The 18,360-nt window shown below is 41.3% G+C and overlaps 1 protein-coding gene across 2 annotated transcripts in view; it reads right to left on the bottom strand.

Annotated features, from left to right (window-relative positions):
• Nucleotides 1–3,653: 3,653 nt before the first annotated feature.
• Nucleotides 3,654–18,360, bottom strand: part of zcchc7 (zinc finger, CCHC domain containing 7) — a 45,187-nt gene continuing 30,480 nt past the window's right edge. For both annotated transcript variants that reach the window (XM_053419090.1, XM_053419089.1), the window contains exons 7-10: nucleotides 18,259–18,294; nucleotides 6,303–6,398; nucleotides 5,836–5,953; nucleotides 3,654–5,636 (exon numbers count right to left, since the gene is read on the bottom strand). In XM_053419090.1, the coding sequence (XP_053275065.1) occupies nucleotides 5,023–5,636; nucleotides 5,836–5,953; nucleotides 6,303–6,398; nucleotides 18,259–18,294 (864 nt within the window). In that variant the 3' untranslated portion in view covers nucleotides 3,654–5,022. The remainder of the gene's footprint in view (nucleotides 5,637–5,835; nucleotides 5,954–6,302; nucleotides 6,399–18,258; nucleotides 18,295–18,360) is intronic.

Raw genomic sequence — 18,360 nt, forward strand, 5'->3', positions numbered from 1 at the left:
CCGCCCCTCGGGAACCACCCCTTGACTCTGATTTGTCAATAAGGGGGTGCGGCACGGGGATTGGTTAAGGGAAGGGTGACATACCAATCAGCAGGCAGTGGCGGGTCTTGAGCCGTCTGACAGCTGCGGGTGGAGGCGGAGCGACGTAAAGCGTCACGAGTTTCTCATCTGATGCCTTCAGGGACCGCCGCATATGTGGTAAATACTGAGAAATGCCCACTTCACGGACATTTCATACCATAGACTGTTAATATAGACTACATAACTTTATTCATAATCTATGATTCCATCGAGTGGAAAAAGATATAGAGCATTGACTGCACATGGTGGAAGTCTGCAGTGTTGTGCAAGTTCACTACTCTCATGAACTAGTTCAAAGTGCAGTTCATACAAGTAAACATGAGTAGTTCACGTTCATAGTTCACCATTTCAATTCTGAACTAGTTCATATTTTAGTTCATTTCATAGTTTTAAGGTGAACAGTGAGAATGAAAAACGTATCCATCACTACCCCTTGCCTTACTGTCGGAATCTTTATCAGACCGTGTGTAAAAATCCCTCCGATAATAATAAGGTGCATCGGATCTCGGATGTAGTTGCTGAGTCTGCGTCTCTGCTTTCTCTTGCCATCTGTATATGAGACCGAGAGCTGTTGTGTTGCAGGTATGGCCTGCCCCTTTAAGGAAAGTTTGTAGTGTGTGACGTAGTGCACCAGGGTATTGTGGGAAAATATGCTAAAAGTGTGTTTATAAGGAGAAGTGACGGAGCACCTAGAGGTGATGCGAGTGTTGCTCATGCTGTATATCCGAGAAATAAAGTGGCCGCATTCCACGTAAAGAAACATCTTCTCCTCCTTCTTCACGGAGCGGTCCGGACGGCTGGTTACCGGCCAGACAGCGAGCCAAGATAACCAGTGACAGGGTCAGCTCCTGGTACAGGCGACATAGGAGACTGATTTATCATGACGTGACACATGTTATGTAAAACAATACATTAACGTCACACCATCATCCTCTAACCCAGGGGACGCACCGGAGGTAGAAGCGCTGTGAAAAGCGCTCCGCCTCCTTTCCTCGCCCATGTTAAATACTTTAGCTGTTCGCACCGGCAGCGTAGTGCCGGGAAGAACCAGGAAGCACCGCAGCCAAACACACAAACACATAATCTCCTGTGGGGGGGTGGCGGCTACAGGCTTGCGTAGGTCAGTCACCAGCATCATTTTATTTTTTAATTAAATTAAATATATATATTTTTTAATTAAATTAAATATATATATTTTTTAATTAAATTAAATATATATATTTTTAAATTAAATTAAATATATATATTTTTTAATTAAATTAAATGGGGGGGAAAAAAAAAAAAAAAAAAACTGCGCGCGCACATCCTGCACAGAAGCCCATTGCGCACATCCTGCGCAGAAGGCCATATTTTTTAGAGAAGATTCCAGATTAATTCACTATACGGCTCAACAAGCTTCCTTCTACCAAGTTGTGTGGCACGGAGCCGAGACACAAGTCTAGTTAGTTGGTTTCGGTTAGGCTAAATCGCGGATATTTTACGGGCACTGAACATGGTGAAAGCATACACACACACACACTCGCCCGCTCCTGGTATTTCATGATGGCCTGATACGGTGATGATTTAAAAAATGTACGTGACGTTCACTCACGTTCATCGTTACGTTCACGTTAATAATATGAAAACTGATTCGTTAAGTTCAGCGTTCGCTGAACATATGCACAACATTGTACTGTACAGCCACTGCAGAGGGGCCGAAGAGCCGCGGGTGGCCGAACCCTGTGTGGAACCGAATTTCTATAGTGTATTGGACGTTTTTGTGGCAGCAGTGTCCATCACTTTTAGCTGTCCCCTGGAAACACTTCCGTTGTGTTGTGGCCTCTTCTTGCTGCGCGTTTGGCTTCTTGCTGCGCATTTGGCTTCTTGCTGCGCGTTTGGCTTCTTGCTGCGCGTTTGGCTTTTTGCAACGCGTTACGGTATTTGCTGCACGTTTCTCTATTTGCAGCTCGTTCCGGTATTTGCAGCGCTTTTCTCTTTTTGCAGGTGTTTTGTCAACTTGCATGTGTTTTCTTAAGTTGCCGTTCGTTGAGCTTTCAGGGCCACCGTAGGTAGGGGTGGGGCACGTGAATGTTCTAGGCCAATGGCTGTAGGGTTTTGTGGGATGCCAGGCTCTCATTGGCTGATGAATTGGCGTATCAAGGGTGAATGAGGAAGGGGAGTGAGGAATACAGTGGTGGGTGAGAGGAGTGTCAGAGTTACGAACAAGAAGCGTGTCGTGTTCGCTGGACTTTAATAAAGTTACACATAAAGAGAGAAGTTTCCTGTCGTCTATACGCCAGGACGCTACAATATGAACGTGTTCACCATTCAAATTCATTATTTGTCATTGACTTGCGTTCAGTTCATCGTTCTCATAAAAGTGAACGTGTTTATTGAACGCATTATTTTGCGTTCGTTCATGTACAACACTGGAAGTCTGTATGTAAAGATTAATAAAATTGTGCCAGTGATACATAGGTAAAGTACAATAATATCTTTATATATCGGTAATTATATCTACTCAGTCTGCACTTAAATGTTAACACGGTGTTTGAAGTAGTTTTAATGCTATTTTAATTTTATGCAACTTAATTATTCAACCCCTTTACAGAACATGTTTTGTATTAATTTGTGAACATCACTTAAAAAAAAGTTATGATTTTAATATTATGATGAAATGTCATAGTTTGAACGAGCTACAAATACAGTTGTCTGCACACTTGTTAACCTCAACTTAGAATTTCTATTTAATTGTATTTGATTTCATTTATTGAAATGAATGTGGGGGTGACAATATGGAGATTATGCCTTGTATGTCAAATGTATGTAAAACATGTGGTAAAGTCAATAATTACAGCTTGTAAAATATCTCAATGTCCAGCAAAAACAGACATTATCAAAACTGTACATTATAAAATTAATTAATATTAATAATCAGTTAATATATTATAATATAACACTGGTCAATTACATATTCTACTTTCAAAGCATTGGGGAAATTATTCTAATAAAAAGTGATAAAACTGTAAGTGGGGATTATGGAAGCAAACTATGGATATGTAGCCAACTGAATTTATAATCATTTGTGACTTTTGTATGTTTATTTCCACAGATAAACAAACAATAAGGAAACAATATGAACCAAAACAAGAACAAAAACCAGCAGTGAGACTCTAATTTCTGGCATCAGTGCTCCTGAAAAGTGAATAAATAACTGAATTTGGGGTGTTTCATGACATTAATTTGAAAGCTTCTAATAACATTTTTAATTCTGATGACATGGATATTTTTATATTGATAATGAGGTTTTTTATAATCAACAGGATGACTCAGTTGTAGGATCATCTCTTCTTCATCATCAGTTCTAGTTAGGAATACAAACTAATGACACACTCCAGAGATGACAAAAAAATCCCATTAGCTTATGATAATACAATTATCTATCGGAAAAGAAAGAAATTAAGTGACTGGAATCAAATGATTATAACGTATAATTTATAGAAAATGATACAACGGAGAATGAAACGTGAATTTCTTATTGAAAGATTAAAAGTTGTACAGTAAAAAAGTCTGAAATGAAAAACTTGCGACTCTGATTTCTCTTCCTGAATCACAGAAGTATTCAGATGAAGCAGATTCAAGTTTTATTTTTCCACAGAGATGTTGGTTAACGAAGTGTTCATGTTATCTCATCTTCCACTCTTTCATTGTGTGTTATCATGTTATAATCACAGCAAATAAGATAAATAACTGAATACACAGTGGGCGTATAAAAGTTACCATCATCAGGGCTGCATGTCAGTGATATATGAAATGCAGATCCCACAAGAACTGGTGAAGAGACACAAATAAGCAGCTTTAAAAATATGTATAGTATCTTCCTATCTTCTGATAATTCATAAATTAATGGATGTTGTTAAAAAATGACATCCTGTTATTCGTAAATGAAGAAAGGATTATAATCCAAAATGAGTTTTCAAAGAAAGTCACCATCCTTTGGCTGCAACAACTTTAAAATGATCAGAGCAGAGGCAAAACACAATACTGAACTTCAATGAGCCATCTGCTTTTATTCAAATTCACAATGAGCACAAATTCCTGTGAACAAATTGAAAGAATATGATAATAGCTACAACTCTTTTCTAACCATTATCTATTAAATTATCCATTGAAATAGGGTGCTGCAACTAAATGACTAATTCTCTCTTTATGTCTATTAGCAATGTAATATTGCTATTGAACAGAATTACTGTTGAACTAACTGTATGAACTCCTGGTGCTGGAACCAAAATGTCAAACAGTGATTGGAACACTTCTTAAAAGGTCATGAAGCCATGCCTCAGTTTAAATAGGCGCAGTAATTCTCACATTGACCACAGGGGGAAACAATGAAAAGGCAGCTCGGAGTACAGGGTCAAACCCAGGAACACAAAGGTACCTGGTCATAGCAGGAAAGCACAGATATATGCAATAAAGATAAGTAAAGAGTTAAAGTTAAGATATTCTCCCCATTGTTCAAGTCAGACTTGAATCTGGGGACAAAAAAGATTAACTTTCAAGTTGTCAAACTCTGATGCTTCATATTACTTAGATGTAGTTTCTCCACAGATTGAGGCCATGAATTTATCTCTTACTTAAAATATACAGAAAGAATTTTGGATATTTTAATAGCCAGTGTTCATATCTTTGTAAAAGACATTGTAATTGTGAAAATATCCTTTAACAATGTCTCCAATCGAATCAAATGTCCCAGTAAGTCAGTGAAGCCAATATGCCGTCAAGAATAATTTGATCAGCTACATCTGTGCTTTTCCTGTTGTGACCTGTCCGATTGTGCACCATAAGCGGAACTGGTGACTGTAGCAGTGAGATCTGAGTCATGTGATAACACAATATCACCACTGATCATATGGATCACAGCCCTGACGGCCTCTTGACACCCACACCCCCCTCATACTGATGCTAACTTTTGCGTTTCCGTCTCTGTTTGATGATAAACAGGTTCTCATCGGTTGGATACATCGATGAATCGTCGCCTTTTTGTTTGTGGGCGAAGCTTCGGGCTCGATTTCTCCTCTTCCTGCTGCTCTCTCTGACCTCCTGCTTTGAGCCGGACCCCTTCTTCGCACCAGTTACAGTCCGACAGAGACGGTCAGGTCTGCTGTCTCTGTGTCCCTTGTTGGGGACATCGTTTGGTTTCTTCATCTTTTTCCTCCTGCTCTTCTTCTCCGTGTTCTCTCTCTGGCCTCCTCCTCTGGGAAAGTCATCTGCGTCATCAAAAAGGTGTTTCTTTGACGGGAGTGGGTCTCTTGACGTGGGCACTGGTCTCTTGGGTTTCCACGGTTTCCCATTGCCAGTGCTTTGCTGGGGTTTGATCTTGTGGAACTTATTGGTTTTCGGTGCTGAGTACTTGTCATTGTCATTGTCACTAAAAAAGATGTGGCTGCCGCTGGGTTTGTGGCTGTGAGGGGTTTGCTGGTGGTTGTTTTGGTGGCTGAATTTCTGCCTCTTCTTTGGCGGTCCTGGTGTGACGGGGGTCTGACAGGTGTTGAATAAACAACCGTTTTTCTTTAATTCTGGGGAAAAACAAAAGCACAGAGGATTTAATGACTTATTTTATATTTTTTCTCAACATGCAGGTAGGCGGTCATTTCAAACAGATCCATGATTAAACTGTAGCAGGTCAGAGATGTCAACAGAGTTTAGGATTCATTTTACCTTGAGCCACAGCTTAGAGAGAAGTTAGAACTCTAGTGTGAGTGAAAGGGGATTTACCTTTAACCCTCATCTTGAGCCTGTGCTGCCTGCGGTTGATGTCCTCCACCGAGTCGTAGTGGTTGATGAAAGGGACGGTGGCAAACGACCCGTTGAACATCCTCTGCCGTGCGCACGTCTGAGGTGAACACACATGAATGCACAAACACACAGGTATCACATATAAAGATGACAAAGACATTTCAGTGATGTGATAAAATTGTGGACAGTAACATTAGTAACAACAAGAGGATGAGGACAAAAGATAAATAATTTTTATCTCATGTAGAAATTAAGAGCAACGAAGTATAAATAATGGTTAGAACGGAATTTCTTCAACAGTGATTTGTCCTGTGCTCCATCAGCCTCTACAAGAAATATTTTAATTCCGACAGGAGTAAAGAAACATTGATTAATTCTACTCACAGGATGGAAATACACATTTACCATTGCAGGAAGTTCAATAAAAACCCAAGTGAGCGACTCACGTGTCCAAAGTGTCCTTTCTTGGAGCAGTTGTAGCAGAAGGCAGGAGATCTGCCATTGTCCTCTTCCATCTGCTTCACAAGAGGACCCGTCTTGTTCTAGGAATAAAGACAAATTATGTTTAAAAAAGGTTGTCATTTGAATAAATTCAACATCCTGGATTCAATATAACAGTGGTTTAATAGACCATTTGTCTCCTATTCTCCCTCTTTCCTGCCATCATTCCCATGCACTCTATTGATATGGGCTGCTGTGTATTGTCTGTGAATATGGGAGCTGATATAAACCAGATTACCGGGGCTATAGTTAGAGGCCTGTAATGACCCTGTATGATAAGTAACTGTCTGTGTGTGTGTGTTGGACATGGGGTCCCGTCCCCTATAGGCCAGTGTTCTGAAAGCCTTCCATGCTCCAGTGCCCACAGCAAATACACACCGATAAAGAGAGAGAGAGCATTTATTGCTAATGCTGCACGCACACACACATGCATCATACTATTCTCTCTCTCTCACACACGCACGCACACACACACACACACACACACACGCCACACACACACACCTGCAAACACTCATCTGGCGTCCCCTCCCTCTGCCCTGATTCCGAGATTACAAATGATTTGTGTCCCATGTCATTTCTTAAACATAGCTTAGCTAACCTCCTCCTCCTCCTCCTCTTCTTTTCTTCTGCTCTCCCTTCTTCCTTCTCTCCTCCATCCCTCACACTTGTCCCCCCTCCCTCCCTCCTCTATCGCTCTCTCTCTCTCTCTCTCTCTCTCTCCCTTTTCCGCTTGAGCAGTTTTGCGGCAGAAAGGATGAATGCTATTAGAGCGTCGCGTCATTATCGGGTCAGACCGGCCGGGCCCATCTCCATCACAAAGGCCAGGAGATCACAGACCTCTTGCAAGTGCGCGCACACACATACACACTCACACACACATTAAAATACAAACAAATACAAAACACACGCACGCACGCACACACGCCCTAAGGAGATCACAGTCCCTGTCTCAAGCCCCCCGACTTCCACCCTTCCTGCCCCTCTTCCCATTCATCTCTCATGTAAATTGGAAGTAGGTCTGCCTGTGTCTCTTCCTCCCTGACCTTGGGCTTGTGTTATCTCCAAGTACTCTGATCCAGCACATAGACAGAATGAATGAAAGCACAAGAGAGGGAGAGAAAGAAGAAATGAAATCCCCTCCTATTCTCCCATCAACCTGTGATGGTTGTCTGAAAACCTGGAGTGAATGCGCGCCTGTATGCGTGGGTCTGTGTGTTGTCTGCCTCATACAATATTAATTAACTGGAGAAAAAGGCTTCATCCCTCTCTCATTCCTCCTCTCTTCTTCATCCAGCGCTTCCTATCAGAGGCATCTAAATAGCTAACAGGGCGAGGGCCTGAGGGATCAAATCAGTTTGTTTCTTTTCTCAGGGGTTTGGAGAAGAGTCAGGCTGTGCAATGGAAGTTTACAAGACAAAGACGTATGCCAAAATTTGGGATGTGGTTTTCTCAGGTTTAACGTCAATTTAGCATCTAATTGCAATTAAACATTGGTGAGAAAACACCAATGTTTGAATTTCTACTGGAATAAAAATGGCTACTGTTCTGAAAAGGTCACGTCTCCAGAAGCATTTATCAAAATTAGTTTCAGATTAAACCTGAAGGGAAACAGGCTCTGCCATTGTAAAGCCCTCCATTATTGACTGTATATTTACTATATTCTTCAATTTCATAAGGTTTAAGCTGTAAAATTAAATAGTGATTTGGTAGAAAACAGGCAAATTAAAGTAACAGAAAAAAGTTTTTGTTGCTAAGCACCTGCGCTGGTCATCATCTTTTGACTTAAGATGGAACCCACTGACCTACACTGTCACCAGAGAGCACTCAGCAGTTTACATCATCAGTAATGCTTCACTTGTTTTATTAGCTTCTTCTGTCTTTATTATCTCATAAGTGAGTAATAATTATGATGTTGAGGTGAACTCAAAAATGTTTGACATTATGATATAATATTTTCTATTTTCCATTTCTTATAACCAAATGTTTTTTGTGGCAAAGCAGATCCACTATGGAAAATGTTTTATAAACTTTTATTGATTTTATCCTGTTTTATTTATAACACTGTTTCTGTTAGAAGCTTCTTAGGTTGCTTGATGTTATTAGTTTTTTGTATTTATGTCTTCAGAATGTTTTCAGAAATCAATCTTATCAAATACCTAGATGGGCTCTCAGGGAGTGCACACCTGCACTAAGGATAATGTCCTATCACACTCAAAGTAAGTGAAAATAAATGTTTTCTGAATCTGACTGTTTATCCATCCCTTTATAATATTTTATAGAAATCTGTTTAGTTTATGCACAATCCCGATAAAACAAACTTGATAAACGTGGTGGAGGCTAAAGCATCTTTACACTTTTTCCAAAGTCCCCAAATCTGTTCATTCATGAACTTGTTTTACACTTTGCAGCATGGGGAGTTACATTTAAAACATCTGTGTGTGTCTAACAGTCGTCTGAGTGTGGATACAGCAGGATAAATCCAACTCCGACTCGCTACCCGCAGATAGGACACGAGGAGCTTCTGAAGCTGTTCACAAACACCTTTCCATTCAGACAGACAGAGGACTCAGGCTACGAGGAGGACTCACGATGTAGTTTGGGTGTGTTTGAGAAGGTCCTGAGGGCTTCACTGTGTGGACACAGACAACCAGCCATCCGTGGCCTCTCATGCATACACACAAACACATGGGCGGACTCTGTCTTACACACACACACACACACACACACACAGTGTTTTCCCACAGTTGTCCCTACACATACACTGCGTCTCTCTAAGCTCTCCTCTGCTCCTTGCCTTAGCTGCTGGTGGCAAAGCCGTGATAATCTTTTGGCCAACACAAAGCTCAGACTGTTACAGACCACAATCTGAAGGAACACACACACACACACACACACACACACAGTTATCAAACGCAATCCGAGAAGCAAACAGGCTTGTGTGTGTGTGTGTGTGTGTGTGTGTGTGTGTGTGTGTGTGTGTGTGTGTGTGTGTGTGTGTGTGTGTGACAGAAGAGAGGGGGTGGGATCTGAACAGTACGGGTGGTGGTACTGTGAGGGCCGAGGCCAGTGGCGCTGTTTTGCATATGTTATTGCAGCGATGGGGAGAGGTTTGCATATGTTACTGGACCCACTGGGGACCAACTCTGCATGCTTTATCATAGGAAACAGCCTCGCAACACAACACAAGACGACTGGGCTCATACCAAAACAAACAGACTCCTGTGTGTGCAACATGCCAGTATGTACATATTAGGTTAACATGGAGGGTTAATTAGACAGTTGTGAGTTAAGAGAGATGAAATGGCTCGAAGGGGAACATGCAGCCGAACAGAAGCAGCGGATCAAAGCGTTAATAGTCTTATTTTCATGTGGGAATATGAACTGTGTTGTTTCAAGAATTGTAAAGAAATTAATTATGTTTACTCTCACGAACAGGAAGGGAAAAAAATTAATCCTTCTTTGGAGACAGTTAAAAGTGGAGGTGTGCATGTGTGCGGTTCAGGAGGAGGAGGAGGAGGAGGAGGAGGAGGGGAGAGCCCCTAAATAACCAGATGTGATTCCTGCCCCCTTTGTGTCTGCCAGTTCACAAAGACTCAGACCAAAGCCCTAACCCCGCGCTCTGCGAGGACTCCTACTCGCACACAGTCCAATTCCCAAAGGCTCGTCCTATCTCCTCCAGTCAATCGGTCTGGAGACAATCAGTAGGAGTCCTGATTTTCTCTTTGGAGAGAGGAAATTCTCCTGGAGTGTAATGATAATGTGATGCAGGGGTGAAAGGCAGCGGGTTGTCATCTCTTGAAGAACCCCCCCACCCCCCCCCCCCCCCCCCACCCTCCTCTAACAGGGGCAGTGACTGGAGGTAATCTGGTCACACCGTGGAAGACGGAATAGAGGATACAAGTTAATCTATTCAAATCCAGGTCAAAGTTATTCACTTTCTGTTCTTAGGACTCACTGCTGCGTTCAGAGAATTCTCTCTAGTGAGGCCGTGTTTTAAAAGATATTCCCAGCAATTAGACGGAGCCAACACATGTGGACATGAGAGACAGGGATTCAGATGTGCTATATACAGATGGACTGAGTTGCTTATGCCCTGGTCAGGATGGTAAACCCTGATTTCACATTTCAGCCAACAAATCACAAAATGACACACACACACACACAGACACACACCTGCACAACAAAAATCGACACCATCCAGCTAAGCGGAAATGCACAAAGACCTGCAAAGGCTGCAAAACCTCTGATAACACTCCACCTGTGTGTGTGTGTGTGTGTGTGTGTGTGTGTGTGTGTGTGTATACATTCCTATGGCTCTGCATGTACATCCAGCAGTGTATGTGAAGACACCTGTACCTAAGAAAAATCTGTGCAGTGTCCCTGTGCTCCTCAGTAATGACAGTGAACTACACACAGTCATATTTTTTTTAATCTATTTATTTGATCCGTTTCTCTGTGCAAATATGCTGTGCAAACAATAAAATGAATATGTACCAGTTAACTATCTTTACCTGCCATGTTCTGAGCTGATTTCTCCTTCATGAGCTGAACTACCAAAGTGAACTTGACTTTCTCTGCCCCGATGACCTTTCTCCTTAAAACCCAAAATAAAGATGCACAGAAACCATTTTCTTTTACAAATGTACCTTCCCCTGCCTCCTGCGCCTGCACTGTCTCAGTCGGAGGTAATAAAGAGGTGGAAGCCTTTTGAGACGGCAGAGGTGAGAAGACTGGAGGAATCTGTACCGGACAATGATGAGACAGCAAAAACAGCTTGCTGAATAGATGTGAATTTAAAGGACTTTTACAGAGCGCCGTTTGAATTGAGCACATTCTTGTACAAGGAATGACAAAAGGAGGTCTGCCAGGCAGAGGGAAGCAAGAAGAGGAATAAAGGTCAAAACTTAAACCTGTCATTTCAGGTTCAGCAGAAAGAACAGACGAGTTACAGACGGTACGGTTCAACCTCATATCCTCCTGAGACCCAGACTAATTACAGTGGGATTGGTGGGTGGAGATGTGAATGAGCTATTGCTGCTATAATTGATAAAGGTTTATTTTTCAATTGTAACTTTGTTTTTTTAGTTTCCATTCCTATTGTTGATAGTCTGTGTCCTATTCATTTATATTGTAAATACTATTAGCTTATTAGTATTGGAATTGTACAACTAGCAATTTAAATCCTAAACCATAGCCACTGTAAACTGTCATCAGGTAAATTGTACTCTACAATGGGGAGAGGGATCATTACCATTGATATACAGTACCATGTTTGTGTAAAAGTCTAACTGGTAGAACTTCCTTCCTAGCTGGATAGAGCACAGTTTTCTATTTGACCACTGAAGGGCGCTACAGCTCCATTCAAAAAGGTGAAAAAGGTCCCACTACAATTTTAGCCAATGTCACTAAAGAAGTGATTGTAGTTGATATAAGAGTAAAGATCTACTCTGTCATAAGTATTAAACAGTAAAAACCAGTTCCTTCTGATGAGTCTTTGGAGAATCATAATATCTTGTATTTAGTGTCCTGACAAAGTTCAGCCTCAACTTAATGCACTGATTATTTTTCTGTATTAAAGATAAACAGTTCTAATCTAATTTATATTACAAAACATTTTTTATTAAGCTACTTAAGTTTGTTGCGAGTCTTGTCGTGGAGTTCTGCAACAACAACATGAATTCAGCAGGACCAAGAATGAACATGGAACACAATGTCCCACAGAGAACCACAAGCTTCACCATTAAACTGAGCACATGACTGACAGGTCTGATAGATGTAGAGATCATTGAACATTTGCGCAGGAGCAAAAATAAACTCAATTGCACTGTAGTCTATCAATTTATATATATCGTATCAATTCCTAACACTAAATATATTTAGACATAAAACAAAATCCCAATATCCCCAAGAATGCTAATACTATTTTTTTTTAAAACATTTATTTATACATTTTTTAACAGTGCACTACAGACTCCAAACACTGTAATAGTGATTCGTTTCATTGTTCCTTGAGAGGATATAAAGTAAAAGGAAAACATATTAGGCATTATTACACCATTGGGCCACAGGCCTTTAAAAATCTCATCCATATGACAGATGCTAATCGTATGTTCACTCTAAACATCTATAATGTATTTCAGGATACAAATCAAAGAATTAAACTTCAACCTCTACAAAACAATCATTTGAACACAGCAGTGAGATGTCCTACAGCTGAAAGCGCAATGAACATCTGGTCCTTTAAAATAAAATCTAAGTAAAAAATCGGATGGATAATCAAACAGGTCTGTAAAAGTGTTAGGTAAAGAATGTAGTGCTTCATTAAAACTCTGATACTTAATGACTATTTGAAAGAGTTAAGCCAACCTAAGAAGAAGAAAAAGAAATGCACAATGCATTATATTTAACATTACGCATAATATACTTTAATTTGACTTGGACAAACTTGAGAGGGCTACTTTGTCTAAATACTTTTTTCTAAAGAAATGTAAATGAAAAGAGGATTTTAAAGGACGAGCCGTCCTAACCTTGAGTTAACAAAGGCATATGTGAATCGGGCATACAGCAAAGAACCTCCAGGAGAAAGACGGAGACACAAAAAGGTATAAAATGGTAAAACATAGTAAATGGAAAGGTGAAAGCCAAGCAGTCAGGTGAGGAAAGAGGGATACCAAAGGGAGTTTAAGCAGAGGAGCTAAAATGACTTAATTTCTGTGTTGAACAAAAAGGTCAAGACAGTTTTCTTCCGGTACCCAGAGACACAGACACACACACCGACACACACACCCCTGTCCCTGGGGAAAAGATCGATGAGCACACACACACGCACACTAACACACAGATACCGCCTTGAGGAGAAAATCCGCTCGATACACACACACCATACACACACACAGCCATGGGCAGAGCTACCGATCAATAAACACACACGTACAGGTGTCACCGCTACTATCTAAAGAGAGGCCAATCAATGCTCACACACCACCAGAGTACCTGTACCAATCAGCTGCTCTGCGCTCAGATTCACTCACTGCTCGCGCTCCCCCGTTTGATACACTCCCCCCTGCTCCTTTCTCTTTCTCTCTTCTCTCCGCTCCACTCATCCTTCTGAATCGCTTACCTGCAGCCTCTCCAGCTTTCTGTAGCTTCCCCTCTCTGTCTCTTCTACAAACAGAGTGCATTTCTGCTGTGTAGGCGAGTCGTATTAAATCTAATGTAACGTCACAGAACAACATCAGAGTTTCAAGAATTATAAGATTCTCATTTGGAATATCTGAGTTTGTGCATGGGAGTACGTCTTCACTTCCTGCCGCAGCCAGAGGGCGGCGCTCTGGTCTTAACCCTGCACAGCAGGGTCCTGACAACACCAACAGAAGGAAAAAGTCACTTGTGACGTGTGTGTTGCAGGCATGCACCCATTTATGCATGATCTTTACATGCATTAATGCAGCCTGTGCACAGACAGAAGGTCACTAAACCTGCTCTTCAGCCTTTGCAGCTCAGTTTCTATCCATCCTTCCATCGCTCTTTCATGACTTCCCTCTTCCCTCCATGTCCTCAAACCTCGTTTTTTTTCTGTTAATGATTGTAATATGGCTCTTTTAGCTTTCATCGTCTTTGCTTTCAAAATGTTTTACGTAAAACACCAACGTTGTTCTGTTCAAACTCAATATCTGGGGTTAAAACTATTCATTTATAGAATCAGCAATTTGGATCATTTGTTTTTATCATTTTGAGGAATTTCTCAAGCATGAATGCTAATAATTCACTTCTTTCTCAAATGTGGGTAAACTCATGTTTATTGTTAAAAGCCGGATGTATTCAATCCATCAACATGAAAAAATTTGCCTTTCTGATCTTATGTAGGATTGTGAAGGATATTTTGCTCATTCAGACTTTTACCCAAAAAAAAATTGACTTATTAATCTCTCAAATAAAGAAAAAGTGTACAATACCATTGTGGTTGTAACCAGTCCAGTTGCATTTTCTAGGGTTTGGTTGAATAATGTCAAGAAATGTGTTTTTTGACCTTTGGAACATAAAATGTCATGACTTTAGGCATTTTTGTGGAATTCTGTCATGATTGGCGTGTGAGGTAAAACCAAAAATGGGTTGTGTGTCGTCACAGTGACCCTCAAAACATGATCCTTTCCTCCTCAAGTCCAAGTGAATCTTTATAGATATTTTGTTGACTAGAGTTGGACAGTCGGCTATGGTGAAATTAAAATACTGATTTATATTACCTATGAAAATAATGATGAGTTTCAGGTGCATGCTACATTCTTGTTATTTCTTTGGGTTTGTGTTGCATTTTTGTGTGTTTTATCGACACTGGCGACATGAAATCGCTCTGATGCTTTCAAGAACATTTCAGTCACAGAAAATCATTACAACAAACTTTTGGGGTCACCTTTTCTGTCTGGCACTCACAGTTTCGCAGAAACACACAGCCATCAGCAGAAAGGAAATAGATACAATGCAGTGAAATGTGAAGGTGTGTAGGTGTGATCATGAGCATGCATTGATAACAAAACTAACACAACCACACATCCATCTTTGCTAAAAGTAGGAGCTTCCCGGTTATGGGCTTTCTCGGAAATTAGGGAAAAACCTAATCACAGACAGAGATGATGTTCGCTGGAAGAAATGTTAAAAACAACAGTGAGAAGGCATCATACATCACACTGGTGATACTGGGGATACTGGTGGGTATTTTTTGGATTTTGCCAAGGATATTTTGTATGTGCAGGATTTAGAGGAGGCAAGAAAAAGGTGAGATGGGAGGTGGTTAGGAGATGGGGTCCGCAGGGAAAGGAGCTCCCCCATGCTGAGAATTTGTAAGCAAAAGACTGAAATGTTTTTCTGTGTGTGTGTGTGTGTGTGTGTGTGTGTGTGTGTGTGTGTGTGAAGCCCTTTTGTGTGAATATTACTGTTGTGTAAAACATTTTTCAAACCCCAAAGACTAGATGAAAATGTTGTGGATCACCTTTTACTACATTTACTGCTCTATATATATTTGTAGAGCTCTGTGTTTGTGTGTGTCCACGTGTGTCAGTATCTTACTTTCTCAGTAAACACCCCAGGGCTTTGTGGTCTATACAGTGTGGTTTGGAGGAGTTTGTTAGTCGAGGGCCAGGTGCAGGCAGACAACACATACACTCACGGAAGATAAACGGACCCCGGTGCGTGGACGCGCGCACACACACATACAAACATGGGATAAATGGACCCAGTAGCAGGGAGGTCTGACAGAATGCCTTTTCACACCTGGCTGAGCCCAGCGGAAGGTGACAGAGTCGCATCTCCCAAAGCGGGAAGGCGGATGCGGACACACACACACACACACACACACTCTCATACACGCACCTCACATTGGGGAGTTCAGGGTCATAAACAGCATCATGAATAAAATGAGAGTTTTAAACAGAAGGAGCACAGTGTATGCAGGTGTGTTTGTGTGTGTGTCCCTAACCCCCATGCCAGTTTGGATGTGTAACGACCTTCTGTTCCCTGTGCTTAAATGGCTTAAATACTTCAATTAGACCTGGGTCACAATCCTCCACCCGTTAAAGCACACCGTCAAACACAAACACACAGGAAAATACACAAACAGAAACACACAGAAAAACATGCAAAAATTTAGGTTTCATCATCCCACGTGTGGACCAAGGAAATGTGTCAGTTGTTCTTTCGTCAGGGTCTCCTCTCGTCTGTGGTTTGAAGTGAAACCCTACAGTGAAACACATCGCGTCCCTGTCCTACATATGAGCAACAATTAAAGTCGGCTCCCGTCCTCTCTGCCAGCGTCTCCCCAGGAACTTCTCTGTACCGCTCCCTCCTCCTCCTCCTCCCTCTGTCTCTCCCACCGTGCTACCCTAGCGCTAACGATGCTGCCTTTTCATTAGACAGCCCCTGCTAATTAATCTCCACAGAGGAGAGTGACAGACCTCCCCCAACACACACACACACACACACTCACAAAGTGCACGCCAAGATATATGCAAACACACACTCTTCTTCCTTCTCTCTCACTCCCTCCCTCCCTCCCTCGTCCCGCGTGGCGTTGGCAGCCCATTTCATGCTTTATCACGTCTTTTAATTGACAAACAAGCTGCTCTTTTCTCTTAGGCTGAGGTCTATATCACCCCCTCGCTCAGATGCGCACACACACACGCATGCACTCACACACACAGCCAAAAAAACTAGTTATCTTTTCAGATTTTGGATTAACACACACACACACAGAAATAAGCAAATGCCTCCCCGCTGACATATGGCCCATGTGACTGTCACACAGTGTTCTACTCTTTGACACAGTTCACACACACACACACACACACACACACACACACACACACACACACACACACACACACACACACACACACACACACACACACACACACACACACACACACACACACACACACACACACACACACACACACATACACACATACACACCGAGAGAGAGCACCATGGATGTCACATGTGCACTTAGGTTGAAATTAAGCTAAAAAGAGTAAAAGGTTCCCTTCACTCTTGGCACCTCCTTAATCTCCGGATGTGTTTTTTTCCGCCATGGTTCAATCAGCTGCCACAGGGCAAAGCCAATAACTGCCTTATTGATTTCCAGCGATCTGGTGACACCTTCGCCTGCACGATAACCCCAAACTCTCAATCCTTTGGCTGCTTGGAACAACCATGCGCTGAAACTCAGTTAATAAATCAAAACGGCAAGAGATGCTATTGGTTAAGATGAGATTTGAAATTTATTAATTTTCTGATGAGGCACGTTCTGAATAAAAAAAGATTTAAGAAGTGTCACCGGCTGTAAATGGACCTTTTCCACTGAGCTGGTGGCTTAGTCCCCCTCCTCCACTGGCCCCACACCGCTCCTTTAGATTTCTCCGCCTTTTAATTGGGACTGTGCGAAAACTAGACGTCAAGTGGGATTTTGCCAAATTTGACACAGGTTGACTCTAAACTGATTCTGCATATTTAAAACTTTTTTTCCAGCATAGCGCATCAAACATATTTGCTTCATTTGCCGTGTGTGTGCAGTGAGACTTTTCATGTAAAAGCTGTGGTTTGGTGACACGTATCTAATTGCTAATTGTTTTTTTATCATGAACATATACTGTACACTTTAGTCTTTGGATAGAGTGGCCACGTGTTGCTAAGAAAATATCTCCTGAACTTGTTGTTTGTCTGGAGACATTTTAGAATATTATGTTTTCCTGCCCGGGGACTCCAGATTCAAATTAGCTTTATACCCAACTCTGACTTAATGGTTGTGTTGTGCATGAACCTTGTAAAGTAAACTAAAAACAATTACTCTCAAAGAGGAAGGACTGGCTCCATATTCAACATTTCCACCAACTCAAGTGAAAACCTAAATTATATACATCTTAAATTTTCCATACTCTCAGTCTGTAAGATAAAAGTTTTTCGAACACACACGTCCAGTAAGTCATACTGTGATCACAACAAACAAACCTCAGCACTGACAGTCATTGTATAATTTAGAAACATTTGAATTTTATCGACAACCTATTGAATTTCTCCTACTTCTATGAACTCTTAACCGTCAACGACTTTCCTTTTGTAAGAAAAAGTTCAAAGTTGTAAGATACAAAGATCAAAAAGCTAGAAAATGGACATATCACGTGAGAGGAAACCTTGTGACACATTGGGAAACGTTGGAGACTTCACCCCAACGCACTGACTATATTGACAAATGTTCAACTTAAATGAAGGCATAATTTCTAACTATTAACTCTGTAGAAGATTTTGATATAGAACCTCTAGAGTCTACATCCAGGTGAGCTCTGCACATGTGCACTGATGGAAACACTGAAGAGAAGCAGTGCTAAGGTGAAAGTGTTGGTTACTCACTGTGATGTGGTACTGTCTCCAGATCTCTGGACAGGCCTGAGAAAAGAAAACACACACTTGATAAGGACATGAAAGATAAAACAGACCCACATTGGGTAAATA

The sequence above is a fragment of the Pleuronectes platessa genome, chromosome 3, assembly GCF_947347685.1.
Source record: "Pleuronectes platessa chromosome 3, fPlePla1.1, whole genome shotgun sequence".
NCBI classification, from domain to species: domain Eukaryota; kingdom Metazoa; phylum Chordata; class Actinopteri; order Pleuronectiformes; family Pleuronectidae; genus Pleuronectes; species Pleuronectes platessa.